The sequence below is a fragment of the Sapajus apella genome, unplaced genomic scaffold, assembly GCF_009761245.1.
Source record: "Sapajus apella isolate SASKATOON/1434 unplaced genomic scaffold, GSC_monkey_1.0 scaffold40, whole genome shotgun sequence".
Taxonomy (NCBI): Eukaryota; Metazoa; Chordata; class Mammalia; order Primates; family Cebidae; genus Sapajus; species Sapajus apella.
The window spans coordinates 7428711-7444028 of record NW_022436980.1 but is presented as its reverse complement, the minus strand read 5'-3'; the positions used below and the strand labels follow the sequence as shown (position 1 = coordinate 7444028).

General features: G+C 39.0%; 1 protein-coding gene across 5 annotated transcripts in view; it reads left to right on the top strand.

Moving 5' to 3' along the window:
• Positions 1 to 15318, top strand: part of SIDT1 (SID1 transmembrane family member 1) — an 87051-nt gene that overhangs the window by 39907 nt on the left and 31826 nt on the right. For all 5 annotated transcript variants that reach the window (XM_032299038.1, XM_032299039.1, XM_032299037.1 and 2 more), the window contains exons 4-10: positions 1037 to 1082; positions 4397 to 4498; positions 5144 to 5227; positions 7552 to 7639; positions 8830 to 8901; positions 9314 to 9407; positions 13432 to 13475. In XM_032299038.1, the coding sequence (XP_032154929.1) occupies positions 1037 to 1082; positions 4397 to 4498; positions 5144 to 5227; positions 7552 to 7639; positions 8830 to 8901; positions 9314 to 9407; positions 13432 to 13475 (530 nt within the window). The remainder of the gene's footprint in view (positions 1 to 1036; positions 1083 to 4396; positions 4499 to 5143; positions 5228 to 7551; positions 7640 to 8829; positions 8902 to 9313; positions 9408 to 13431; positions 13476 to 15318) is intronic.

Below are 15318 nucleotides of genomic sequence, written 5' to 3'. Positions count from 1 at the left end.
TTTTGAGATGGAGTCTCGCCCTGTTGCCCAGGCTAGAGTGCAGTGGCGTGGTCTTGGCTCACTGTAACCTCCACCTCCTGGGTTCAAGCAATTCTCCTGCCTCAGCCTCCCAGTAGCTGGGATTACAGGTGCGCGCCACCACACCCAACTAATTTTTGTATTTTTAGTAGAGGCAGGGTTTCACCATGTTGGCCTGGCTGGTCTCAAACTCCTGACCTCGTGATCCGCCCGCCTCGGCCTCCCAGAGTGCTGGGATTACAGGCATGAGCCACCACGCCCAGCCTCTTCACACTCTCCTTTCTTCAATGCCTAGATCATTGCTGTCTTACATGGAAGAATGAAACTATCTAATAACATAATTTACAGTAAATTACTAATTGGAGAGAAAAAAAAAACCTCTTTTGGTATATTTCTATTTTAAAGGAGGGTCTTGGAAGGCAATGCCTAATCCAAAGGGAACTAAATCTTGGAGAATTTCAGCCAGTGTGGCAGGCAATCAGGGAGGTATTTGGGGATAGGAAGGGCATGCCTCTGTCCCGAGGTACCATCCCATGTAGTTATCTGTTCCCCATGCTTTGTAAAAAATGATCCATTTTGCCATGGGTCCATCAAAATTATTTTGAAATAGTATCTACATTATCCAAAAGGACCTTGAACTTGGGTTTCCTCTCTCTTTCAGCTCACTTCTGTTACCTAAACCCCGGCTTGATTGTAAAATCAAGTGCAAGAGAGTCCCAATGCAAAAGTGGTTACAAAAGTAAACAAACTACTTTATATTGGTATGGCTTCATGGATATTTAAAGACACAAAAATAATAATCCCTTTCCCCAATTTGGTCGTTCTTGAAAGCAGAAACCACGAAGCCCCATGCAGTCTGCTTTGACAGTTTCATGGGACCAGAACTCCCCTCACCAAGGGTGAAGATCTCCTTGAGTCTAGTTTAAGATGACTTTCTTTTAAATAAATAATTTTTGCTCACTAACTTATGCTCTTCTCTCACTTTTCTCCTTTCCCTTCTGCCACTTACGTTTTTCAGGACAAATGTTGCCTTTCACTTTACTGCCAGCCCCTCTCAACCTCAGGTAAGTGAAGGGGTTCCAAAAGTCATCAACATCCTACCTCTTGGTGTTGACTGCCTGTTAAATGAAACTATGTTACTATGGTAGAGTTAGCGTGTGGTGTTGCCCTTGACCTGTCCCAATTTGAAGTATATCTGTATTCCACTTTATTCCTTGTGTTACTGGAATTTTGGACACAAGATTTAATCTCATCACTTTAATTGGTATAAAGTGGGTGGCATGATATTTGTTTTCAGGTATTCCTTGGTTCAACCTTCATTGAGCAAATCGTGCGCCCACTCTGCACCCAGCACGTCGTTAGATTGCACCTGGTGCTGGAGACACAAGGATGAAGAACAGAGAGACACAGCTTCCACCATGATGAACCTGATAGCTAGGAAGTGGTAGTGGGGACAGGGAGTGAAAAGCGGACACCAAATGGATACACAAATTATTAACTGACTTGGAAACACAACGAAAATAAGGCAGATTTTAATGTTTACAATGTTATAATGGTAATAAATTAGTTTCTCCTGTCATAAAGAGCCAGAATGTTGACAAAAAATATTAGGAGAATTAGATATTTTCGTTGTGCTCTCCATTATACCATAATCTTAAACAGAATAAATACATGAAGACTTGGATTAAGGCAGGCTGTTTTTCTGGTGTTGTTTCTAGCTACCTTCCTTTTCTCTTTCATAGCTTCTGAAAGACAAAAGTCTACATAATAGCACATTTGAAACAAGTTTATTTGTTGTGCTTTTTTTTGGTTCGTAATATAGCTTTGGTCTTAAATAGCTACTTAGGTTTTGATTTGGAGTAATCAAACTGGGATTAACATGTTACATGGACTTGTAAATATACTACAATCCTGTTGTGCTGGTAGATAGTTAACAACTGGTTCTAAAAGAGAAAGCCCTGATTTGTAGCGTTTGCCCATTTCTGTGGTGTAAGTACCTCCTATGGCTGATTTTAAGCTCCTATTGTGATGTCATTAACAGCTGGGAAATGACTAGTGCACAATCAGCCCTCCGAAGCCTAAAAGAACGAACGCTCACACATCTTTTAAACTTCCAGTCTGTGAAAGTCTCTGCAATGCATATACACTGCCACCCAGTGGCAGGAGAGGGCCAAAGGCCCTTAATAGGATGCCCTCAGCGTTTACTGACTGTTTAATTTCAAGAAATATTTTTAAAGCACTACTTACTAGGTGCAAAGAAAGAAACCTAAAAAAGAAGGGAAATAACTTTCACTCTAACTACAGGAATAGTATAGTCTCACAGTCCTGTACAGTACTATAATAAATATGATATACTGACCAGGTGTTGGTGACTCACACCTGTAATCCCAGCACCTTGGGAGGCTGAGGCAGGAGTACTGCTTGAGGCCAGGAGTTCAAGACCAGCCTGGGAAACATCACAAGATGCTGTTTCTATAAAAACTTAAAAAATAAAAAATTAGCAGGGCATGGTAGCTTGCACCCATGGTTTTGGCTACTCAGGAGGCTAAGGCAGAAGGATCACTTGAGCCCAGGAGGTGAAGACTATAGTGATACATGATTGTGCTACTGCACTTCAGCCTGGGTGACAGAGTGAGACCCTGTCTCTGAAAAAACAAAGCTAAATAATTTGCATGTAAACCCCAAACTGGAGTAAAATATACTTAGAACAAACTAATGAACCAAAACAAGTTCCTTGATATCTATGAAAGTCTTACTTTACTCTTAACTAGTCTCATTTTGACCTGAATTTTTTATCCTCTTTGATTACAGGAAATATTTTCTTTTTCTATAAATTCACCCATTCTCAGACAACCTGTGTCAATCACTCTCTATCTCTATTCCAGGAGATAGAGGCAGGCTGCGGAAACTGGGGAGGTAATCAGGACCCAGATAGTGATTTTTCAGCCTAAATTCTATCCATTGCTTTGGATATTTGTCATTCGCTTCTTTCCGGTAAAGGTAGATTGTCAGGCAGGGGTCAAAACTTTATTTGGGGTTTATGATAATTTACAGATAAAGGTGATAATAATTTCAGTGGGTGTTTACTGCTTACACAAAACCAATTACTATCATATATGGGAACATATATGAGGCTCGTTATTGCCAACAGTAATCATAGGAATGCTCTTGAGTTACAAAGTATGGTTTCCCTGGGAACCAAGAACACTCCTGGGAATTCCAGGTTCCTCAACTTTTGAAGGGCCCTGTATTATATGTATTTGAGTCAAGCTCCAAAATTAAGTGGGATCTTGGGGGTATTGCCACCTGTTATAAGGTATGAATAGACTTCCAGCTGTGTCAATAATGACACTCCTTAATTCTGAGATAGTTTTTCCCCATCAGAAAGCTTTGGAATATTGAAAGGGATTCCATTTTTATTGCCCTGATACTCAAAATAGCGTTAGCAAATAGAATGTTGAAATACAAAGTTAGGTTTTAACTTGTTTTGCCTCTCTGTACATGGTAGATTTATTAGAGTCTTAATAGGGAACGTGTTGTGGTTGCTTTTCTCAAACTCTTAATCATAAGCTGAGCATAGCTTCTCAACCAGTTATCATATTTTATAATTATTTGGCAGAATTTCCCTTTCTTCATCACTAGGAACAAGTTTACAACTTAGACTTAATACATTTTTCCAGTGGATTCATAATCTACATGGGTAAATAGTACAACCACTTTCAATTAGAAATATTTCCAAATTCTGGTGTTATTTGAGAAATACTTTTAAAATATAATTCAGCCTGCCCAAAATTGTGAACATATTTCAGGGGACTCTACATAAGGCTTGGTCTTTGAATCTCTGTATGTTCTCAGTGTTTTCCAATTAGCAACTAGATTCTTGAGCAAAAGGGCAATGGGGAGGATGGGTCTAGTGCTAATTCTTGCCTATGGGAAGGTGGTTAAAATTCTTAAAGAACAGGTGTATCTGCTTTTCAATATGGAGTTTTCATGTGTCACACTGACCACACAGAAAGAAGCAAATCTTGTCCCATCTTATATCTCATCCTTAATTCAAAGGCAGTGGGATGCTTCTCAAACAGAAAAAGAAATGAAGTATAGCAAAGTTTAGTTGAGAAAGAAATGACTACTTCTTCTACCCTAGAAAAAGAAATGGCAACATTGCATAAAATGGCTGTTTTGTCATATTTACTCTTATATTTCTAATGCCTGGCCCAGAGCCCTGCACAGTTAGTTGCTCAATATGTATGTGATGAATACTCACTGAATTCATTAATGGAGATTCACTGAGATTTACATAGGAATTTGTGCCTAACAGTAGAGGAAACAATTCTATTCATGTAAATATAAATCATGTCTTTCTTTTTCTTATTTTCAGTATTTTCTATACAAGTTTCCCAAAGATGTGGACTCAGTTATCATTAAAGTGGTGTCTGAAATGGCTTATCCATGTTCTGTTGTCTCAGTCCAGAATATCATGGTGAGTGCCGGTAACTTGCCAACCTTCTATTATAGAGCATTATATTATTCCAGAACAGATGAAAGAGAAGGGTGGAAAGCATGCCATCTTCTTACTATGTGTTTCCCTTCCAAAACTACCCAACAATATGAACAGTATCTGCGAACACAAGTAGGCAGACTGTGTTTGCAGACACTAATTTGAAGAGGTAAAGAATAGTTAACTCTTCACTAAAATCAACAAAGCAAAGAAGGAAAGGAGGGAGGCAGGGAGGAAGGATCATAACAAAGAATTAGCAGGACCAGGCTGTGGGCTCAAGAAAACTAACATTGAACCTTACCATTTTCTGTCTTTAAATTTTTATTGTAACATTGAGTTCTGTCTCCTGAGGTGTTAATGAAAATTGAAAAAAAGTGTTATACACCTTAAGACAATATTTTTATAGTTCTCTTCAATATATAGTGACTTTGACCTTAGAGGATGAGGCCCCAAGTCTTAGGAAGACTATGTCATGACTCTTCAAGGGGAAAGCTTTGCCTAGTTACTGGCTAATAAGGATCCCCTGCTCTGTAATCCAAGCAGAAAGATGCTGACAGGGCCTGTGTGTGGTATGACAGTGCATGACGTTACGGATGCTTTCCTTCTTATTCCTCATGTGTGCTGCAGTGCCCAGTGTATGACCTCGACCACAATGTGGAATTTAATGGTGTCTATCAGTCTATGACCAAGAAAGCTGCTATCACACTACAGGTGAGACATCGCTTCCGTAGGCATTCTTGCCAATAGCAGTGCTCAATAGATAGTACTGATTGGGCCAGCAATCAAAGGGATGGCCATCCACGATGTGCCTAGGATCTCCTTCCTTTCTGATTGGTTTAAAAACTAATATGACTGGCCAGGCACAGCGGCTCATGCCTGTAATCCCAGCACTTTGGGAGGCCGAGGCAAGTGGATCATGACTTCATGATTTCAAGACCATCCTGGCCAACATGGTGAAATCCCGTCTCCACTAAAAATACAAAAATTAGCTGGGCATGGTGGTGCATGCCTGTAATCCCAACTACTCAGGAGGCTGAGGCAGGAGAATCACTTGAACCTGAGAGGCAGAGTTTGCAGTGAGCCAAGATTGCACCGCTGCACTCCAGCCCTAGGCGGCAGAGTGAAACCCCATCTCAAAAACAAACAAACAAACAACAACACAAATCTAATCAAAGCCTGGGTGATGACAGACAATGCTACTCTGCCAGCTGCCCCTTTTCCCTTGTCAGTCATTAGGAGCCCATGGTGCCATGGGACATGTATCTGACAGCTTGCTCAGAGAGGTAGGGCCGGAAGATTTCAGTCTACTCATTGGGGGTGCCAATTTAGGGTGAAGGTTGTCAGATCCATTTAAAGCCATTAAACATATTCTAATAATCTATACCAGTAACAGTAAACAAATAGGGTCTTCAATTCTGAACAGAATGGACAGATTCAAAAGAATATGGACCATATTTGTGCAGCAGCTTATCTTATGGTATTTATAATTAAATTATTATTTCAATTGTAATTTTATAACAAAAATGTCTACATATCATGTAAGCATATTTTCAAGGAGATTTTGTCCCTGCATTGGAAGAGGTACTTACTTAAAATACCTGCAACTTGATCTGTTCCCTAGGGTAAGGTGATATTGTTTATTGAAAAACACACCAAGAATGAAGAGAAGTTAATTATAATTTAGGTATGAGACCTAAAAATTTCTGTCAGACTTTAACTTTCAAGGGCTTCAGATTTGATATTCCAAATATCTACTCTTGTATTTTAGTATTTCTTTCTTAGCATCCCCGCATTATGTGATCTCACATAAAAACGGACAGAAAAATAACTACAGTAGAGAACTTCAAATTGTACCTCATCAAGGACACTAAATGAATAAAGGGCATGCATATCAGTACCTCTCTTCCTTGGATGTCTTTGGCAATAAATCGTCACTATTCTTTTGGGTCTATGCTTCAGTCTTCAGCCGTTTTCTCAGTGTGCTGAACGTGACACCAGAAGTTTGGAGGGTTTTTTTTTTTCCTGAGATGGAGTTTCGCTCTTGTTGCCCAGGCTGGAGTGCAATGGCGCGATCTCGGCTCACCGCAACCTCCGCCTCCCAGGTTCAAGCAATTCTCCTGCCTCAGCCTCCTGAGTAGTTGGGACTACAGGTGCGCCACCACGCCCAGCCAGTTCTTTTTTTTTTGAGACAGTCTCGCTCTATCTCGAGGCCGCAGTGCAGTGGCGCGATCCCGGCTCATTGCAACTTCCGTTTTCCGGTTTCAAGCAGTTCTCCTGCCTCAGCCTCCCGGGTAGCTGGGACCACAGGCACGCTCCACCACGCCCGGCTGATTTTTTGTGCTTTTAGTAGAGACGGGGTTTCACCATGCTGGCCAGGATGGTCTCGATCTCTTGACCTCATGATCCACCCGCTTCGGCCTCCCAAAGTGCTGGGATTACAGGCTTGAGCCACCGCACCCGGGCTGGTTTTTTTTGTTTTTGTTTTTAAAGACAGGGTTGTAGAACTACAAAGGAGCTTAAAGTTCATCTTGTCAACTGCACTTCCTTCATAGATAAGGAAATGGGAACATAGAGAAACACACTTAGAGTAAGTCAAAGCCAAGATGATAAGTGAGTCCTTTGCCTCCCTAACCTAAATTATTTCTCACTCTAATGGCTAAGTCAATTTTAGAAAAATTATTTATCATTAGATTCTAAAATAAAAACTTAATATGGAAGCGTTAGTTATGAAAGATAGGCTGTTGACATATTTTTTATATGGTGCTTATTACCGTTCTAAGCACTCAAGTAGGCACAAAATTGAAATCAGAAATATGTATCTGTTTACCTTAATTTCTTAGATGTAACAATTATCTTAGAGTGGATAATCTGGAGTAGATCAGGGGTGTGTGAAAGTCCTTTCCGAGGAGTTAGAGGGCAGGGGTGAACTTTATTTTCCTTCTCTTTCCTCTTTCTTTCTGCCCCCACCCCCAGGGACTTTCTCCCTTCTAGCTCTTTCTTACCCACATATCATAAGGTTGTTATGTCTTATGCAGAAGAAGGATTTTCCAGGCGAGCAGTTCTTCGTGGTATTTGTGATAAAGCCTGAAGATTATGCCTGTGGAGGATCTTTCTTCATCCAGGGTAAGAGCTAGCGAGGAACAGTTGGCTACTTCAAAACACCTGAAGGAAGGGAGTGAAAGGGAAACTGAAAGCTCCTCCCTGGTTCCCACTAAGCAAGGGTTAATTCCATCAGCAGTGACTGAGAAAGGCATCTGAGAGATACTTGAGAAAAATAACAAAAGATAGAAAGTAACAGATCTAAAGGTATTATTGATACTACAAAATGTCTTTTCATACCTATCATCTTTTTCAAGCATTGTATTCCCTCAGATCATGGAATATATGTTTGCTCGGTTAGCCCTTTACTCAACAAGTATTTACTACCATGAAGTAATGATCTTACACAGCGGATCAAGGTCCATTCCTTAAGATAGGGGTGGCAGCCAGTAATAATGGAGCTACTTACATTCACCAGTAGTCATTATTTGTACAATGATGTACAAGAATAATTCAGCATTCTCCATCCCAGTTGCTAAAATTATACCTTGCAAAATAGTAAGAAAGCCAACTGCAACAACTTATCCCAATGATAAGGGGTTATGTGAGCTCTTAGGCATAGTACAGATAGTTATGATTAACTACCCAGTAGCTACTTTAAGGGTAGAATAGGCTGATGACTGAAAACATAGACCACCAGCCAGTGATTAGCCACATGTGACCAACACAAAATGTGTTTACGGTTGAGTGTGACATCATTTCCTTGGTATTAATGTTTAGGTGAAATTTCTCCTAGTGTGTTCTTTAACGTCTTGATTATGTGGCTCCAAAATTTTGCCAATGTCAAATGTTCCTTAGTAATCTACAAGCCCTTTGATGACTATATAAGAGGGAAATATTTGCACTGGCTAGAAACAAACCAAAGGAAGAGGTAGCTTCTATTTTCTTCAAATGTCTGTGGATACTAGGGGAAAGGTCCACCCCTCTTCATTGGAGAAGGGAGGCTGCAATCTTATTTGCATCTGTTAGTGCTACCAAAATGGACCCAAGCAAAGGCCAAACTGAGAGTCTAATAATAGTCTCCCTAACCAAAAGGGATTTTAGATGGTTTGAAGGTTTAGGGGTTAGAGATTCCTCCAGTTCTTGCTAAAATAAGATTCAGCAACTAGAGTTAATTCTGGACATTTTTTTGAGCAACTGTTCAGACAAGAGACCAAAAAAATCATTAAATGATTCATTGTGCTTGTTTTTTGTTTGTTTGTTTGTTTAACCAGAAAAGGAGAACCAGACCTGGAATCTACAGCGAACAAAGAACCTTAAAGTGACCATTGTTCCTTCCATTAAAGGTCAGTGTTGGCTCCAGAATGAAGAGGAGAGATTCCTGTGTCAGAAAATCAGTCATATAATTTGATATTACTGTCATCCTTCCTGAGAGAATTGTCATGAGAAAACTAAAGTATATTTACCTTAGAAATGGAAAAGCATTTTGTTAAATCCCTCCCAAAAAGAAAGGGAGCTCAATCATAGAGTTGTAGACAGGCAGTCCCTTCCCAGCTTCTACTGGGAAGTAATCACCGTGAAAGGTCCTCACTGTGGATAATGTCTGGGGATCTCCAGTAGCAGTTTTGCTGTGAACGGAAATTTCTTAGGAGTTAAGAGTCAGTATGATGGAGGCAGGCCCTTTAAGCTGTCCTGTCTCAGACATAGTCTTCTTTTCCGCCAAAGACAACCTGACCAAAGTTGTTTCTCTCCCTTCAGAGTCTGTGTATGTGAAATCCAGTCTTTTCAGTGTCTTCATCTTCCTGTCTTTCTACTTGGGATGCCTGCTTGTTGTATTTGTTCATTACCTGAGGTAGGTCAAACATTTCTAGAAATGTTAATCCTCTATGCCTGTCTCTGTATAATGCTTGAAGCACAGACTTACAGCCATATTGACTGGCTTCAAATCCCCTTAGCCAGTAGCGGTATGACCTTGGACACCTTGCGACCTTGGAGACGTTGTTCAACTCTCTGTTCTTTGGTTTCCTCATCTGTAAAGTGAGATAATAATTTACCCCACAGAATGTATACAGTGTTTATATCAATAATACACATACAATAGGTGCTGGTAGAGTGTCAGTTATTTTCATAGTTAATTAAAACTCAACAAAAAGGCAATTTGTATACCTGAAAATACTCACTGTAGAGGGTCAGTTTTTCCTGACATGGAGACTTAGAAGCAACTTTAAACATTCTATCAAAAAGTAAATGTAATGCTTAAAATAAATCTTGAGGTGCAACAAAAAGCAGGAGTAATGTTCTTTGATGTAACATTACCAAGTGCTTTCCTGCTGTCATAACATCAGTTTTCCAGTAAAATGTCCCTTGTGGGGGAAGGGGGATAATTGCGCTAATTTAACCAAGGAAATGTCCTTTCCCAAGAGTTTGGAGCCTCTGATGGCACAAGGCTTTCTTTGCCTCTCTCAGCAGGGTTGAACCTTAAGAATTCCATTCTTTGTGGCACTCTCTGTGAAACCACTACAAAAGAATGGCAGGAGATTTACAATAAACAAATGTTCTTTCTCTTCTTGAACATGTAAAGAAAACAAAGCCAGCATTGAGTTTTGAGACTGTTTGCAAAATGAACTCCATCCATGGCTATCTCAGTGATACAATTACTTTTCTTAAGAATATGGGTCCATCTCTGACTCAAAAAATCACTCCCTCGATGACTTGTATGAAACTTTTGAGTTCAGATATTGCCTTCAAAAACAGTAGATGACTGCTGGCCAAATCTAGTACCAAGTTGAACAAAAAAAATTATTAAGAATAATGAATTATAGACCGTTGGAAAAAATAGTAATGTATGAGTCCCTGTTGATAAAGGAAGGAAGGGCCTAAACACCTGTGGATACAAATTCAGCGATTCAACAAATTTATGAAAACAGGTACCCATCAGGGCAAGGAGCCATTAGCAGATACTGGTAATAGAAGGGAGAAAGAACTCTTGCCTACAGCAAAATGCCAAAAGCTGGCTGGTAAATTTGGAGGATTGCTGGAGTTGGAAAATGATCATTTTGCAAACATCATGTTTAAGACTAGATTTGCTTAAGAATCATTGATGAATGCCAAATCTAGGGTGCAGAAATCTGATGAGGATGAAGATGAGTGCATGGCCTTCAAATGTATCCTCACAGATTGTTTAGTAGTTATAAGTGGAAAAAATAGTAGCTTTACAGTGAGAAATCAAACATATTGACTAGGTGATCAAAATTATTATCACTAAGGAGAAGATGGACACTGTGTGCCTCCAGATGGACACTCTGAGAAGGACATGATGACCCTTTGGCAGCATTCCAGAAATGCATATTTGGAATCTAATCATGGGGGAAAATTAGACAATGCCCAATGATAAACATTCTATTAAAATGTGTATAAAGGACAAAGAAAACTTATGAAACTATTCCAGGTTGAAGGAGACTAAAGATATGTTACAATGGAAGACAGTACTTGATCTCAGATAGGATCTTACATTACACTAGCAGAAAAATATACAGTAAAAAACATTATTGAGTCAATTGACAAAATTGGAATACAGATAGTAGATTAGCTAAGAATATCACACCAATGTTAAATTTGCTAAATTTGATAACTGTATTGTGGTTATGTAAGAGAATATTTTTTGAAATATTTAGGAATAAGAGTTCAGGTCTTGGTTGTATGCAAGTTACTTTCAAATGGTCCAGGAAAAAAAAGTGTGTGTATGTGTGTGTGTATCTTGTTACATATATATCATATATACATACAAAAATTAACACGAAATGGATCAAAGGCCTAAATATAAAACCCAAAGCTGTAAAACTCTTAGAGAAAAATATTGATATAAATCCTTGGATTAGACTGGTTTCTTAAACATCAGAAGCACAAATTAAACAATTTTAAAATAGATAAATTGGGCTTTATAAAAATGAAAGCTTTTGTGTTTTAAATAACAGTATGAAGAAAATGAATATACAACCTACAAAATGGGAAGAAAATATTTGCTCTCTCTATATGTATACATATAAATATATATATATAGAGAGAGAGAGTCTAGTATCCATACTATATGAAGAATTCTTACAACTCAATGATAAAAAGACAACCCCATTTTTAAATGGGCAAAGGATTTAAACATAGAGTTATCTCATGTTTAATAATTCCACCCCTAGGCATATACCCAATTTAATTGAAAACATATGTCCACACAAAAATTTGTATACAAATGTTCATAACAGTGTTATTCATGATAGCCAAAATGTGAAAACAACCAAAATATCCATTAAGTGCAGGCATATCAATGGAATGTGGTATATTCATACAATAGAATATTATTCATCCATAAAAAGACTGAAGTACTGATATATACTATAGCATGGATAAATCTGGAAAACGTTATGCTAAGTGAAAGAAGCTAGACACAAAAGTTTGCATGTAATATGATTGATTTTTAATGAAATGTTCAAAATAGGCAAATTGATAGAGACAGAAAGTAGATTAGTGTTTTCCAGGGGATGGGGAATAGGGATTTGGGATTTCTTCTCTTATTTGTTCTTCACAGTCACGTTGCCAGACATTGAGTCCAAACTGCCCAATCCAGAATACTCATCCTTCCCTTTGATTCTTGAATTCATTATCTATTACCACAACAATGCTACATTAAAAAAAAAAAAAAAAAAAACCACTTCAGTGGCACACAGCAATACATGTTTAGGTTTGCTCACAAATCTATGGGTCAGCTGGATGGTTCTGTAATCTGGGCTGGGCTCAGAGATCCCGGGTGGGAGTGATCATAGAGTGTGGTCCACTGGCAGATCAAGTAGGAGCTAGCTGGGCTGGCCTCAGCACTTGCCTATCTTCCTGAAGCAGGCTAGCCCAGGCTTATTTGTTTCCAAGAGAGACAGCAGAAGAGTGCAAGGCCTTCTGGAGATGCAGGTTCAGAATTAGCATGTTACTTGCCCTCATTCAGCTGGCCAAGATAAGTCATGAGGATAGTCTAGATTCAAGAAATGAAGATGTAGACTCTACCTTTTGGTCAAAGGAGCTGGAAACAAAGTGAGGTACAGCCATTTTGCAATCAATCTACCATAGTCCTCATTTACTAGTTTTTCCTTTGTTCACCTGATACCACCTGCCTTATCCTAGCTTTGTAAATCATTCAACTACTCTAATGAAAAATCTTGTCAGTTCACCAAAATCTAGTGCAAATGTGGGTAAAGCCTGTGAATACAAACACATAATCTAAACATATCATCTTCTGTGAGTCCATACAATTGCTTTCCAATCGATTGTTAATTAAAATTGTTAAAAAGGAACTTCACCACAGCCTCATTTGCCAGCTATAATGGTCAAGCCAAATCATAACTCTTCTGGGGATGATGAAAATATGCTAGAATTCGATAGTGGTGGGAGCTATACAACTTTGTGAATGTATTTTCTTGGTGTGAAACTAATTGTGGTTTTGCCATTATTTTTGAAGGCAAAAACCGCAACTACTTTTGCACTAATCTAGTATTAAAACTCACTAAATTATACACTGTAAATGGTGAATTTTATGGTATGTGAATTACATCTGAAAACTGATGAAAGAAGAAATGATGTATATGCCTGAGAATAAAATTGCTGGGATATGTGGTAACTCTGTTTAACTTTTTGAGAAACTGACAAGGTTTTCCAAAGTGACTGCACCCTTTTACATTCCCACCAGCAATGTATCAGAGTTCCAATTTCTCCATATCCAAAGACGCGTTTTTAAGAGATCCTATCAGACAAACCCGCAACAAAATCTATAGGGAACAAAAATGTAAAATGCTGAGGTTTTTGCTGTCTTAGTAGTATGTATATGTGCTTGTTTGCAGGTTTCAGAGAAAATCCATTGATGGAAGCTTTGGGTCCAATGATGGTAAGAGCAATGCTTGGTTTCATTTCAAAATGGTGTCTCATAGTGTGACAACATTCCATTTCGTGCTTCTTTTACCTTTCTGCCTTTTGCAATTTACAAACCCTCCCTAACCTACAATCTTTCTGTGGAAAACAGAGCTAGTGAAAACCACTTCTATAGTTCAAGGGGTCCCAAGCCCTAGGCCATAGACTACTGGTACCTGGTACTGGTCCGTGGCCTGTTAGGAACTGGGCTGCACAGCAGGGAGAGATGAGTGGCAGGTGAGGGAGCATTGGCACCTGAGTTCCGCCTCCTGTCAGATCAGTGGCAGCATTAGAACTATGAATGTGAAGGATCTGGGTTGTGTGCTCCTTATGAGAGTCTAATGCCATATCCCATCCCCACCCCCGTCTGTGGAAAAATTGTCTTTCATGAAACCAGCCCCTCGTTCCAAAAATATTGAAGACTGCTGCTGTAGTTGATAATTATTGACATGTGGAGCTCACACTAAAAACCTTTACTAGGAGTGTCCCTTATCATCACAGATCATTGGTCAGCCATTCGTCTTTTTTTAAAGTTTCACCTTTTCTAGGACAGAATTGTTCATACCTGTCCAATCCCAAAGCTGATATGTGAACAACAGTAAGAATGTATTGTATTGACTCTAATACAGAGTTTACTTTTCCCAAACTGAAATAGAGGCTTTTTTAAGTGTCTAGAAAACTGAAATATTTGACACTAGCAAGTATAATAAAAGTATAATAACTTGGGGGAATCCAGAGTAATTGAATATCCAGCGATTGTAATATATTCTTTCCTCCACTCTGAGAGTTTGTATAAAGGAATTCAATGACCTGATCTTTTTAACAAACTTAAAAATGTAAATGTCCTCATTTTTGAAAAACCTAAACTCAGTGCTCATAAGTTATTTGGCATAGAGCAAGAATTTGGTTAAAAAGGAATATGAAGTGGAACTTGGGTTTCAAGTCATACATCACAGCTATTTAGATGTGTGTTTTCCACACTTAAATGAGGCCATAGAATCTTAGAAAGACTCAAACTCACTCCCTATCTCCCTCTACCAGGACTATTGCTCCCTTTGCTGGAGAGTTTGCTTTTTTTTTTTTTTTAATGTTTGTCTCTCTAATGTCAGCATGCCTGTTTTTCCAGCCACCCAAGCGCCTTGTTTTATAAACATTCAGCTGTCAATATAAAAGACTGTAAAAGAACACCTGCTGTCATGGCTTTAAAATGCTAAATGCTCCTCTCCCTTTTAGTTGTCAAATGTTTAAATGAATTTGTCTGCTCTCTGGATCTCATCTTTTTGCCTACGTTGCAAAGTCATTTTATTACAATAATATTTATTAAAGAAATCTGCATTCAGAAGGGCCTGCTGAACATTGAAGTATAGTGAACAAAGCTGAGACTTGAGCCAGATCATTTTTGAGGTTCAGGAAGGCTCTGAAAATTAACTAAGAGCTGGAGGTACCCTTCTGATGGTAAGCGGAAACAAATGAGTGACCGAAAAGAGTAAAGATGCATCATTAAGATTCATGACTGCAAGTAACAACAGCAACAGCAAAATATATCTCAAACATGCTTAATCAAGAGACTCCTAGCTCTGGAAGTTGAGCTGAAAGACGGACTTCAGGATTGATGAGTCCAGTGGCTCTGGTCCATTTCGCTGCCATTCCCTTGGCTTCACTTTACTCCCAGGGCTGGCAGTGAGATGGGTCAAGGCTCACACCTTCACCTGACAACAGCAGAGGGATCCTTTTCAGAACCCTCAGCAGCTTCTTGTGTTTCATTGGCCTAGAGTGAATTATACACTTATTGTTAAACCAGTCTCTGCCAAGAACAGATT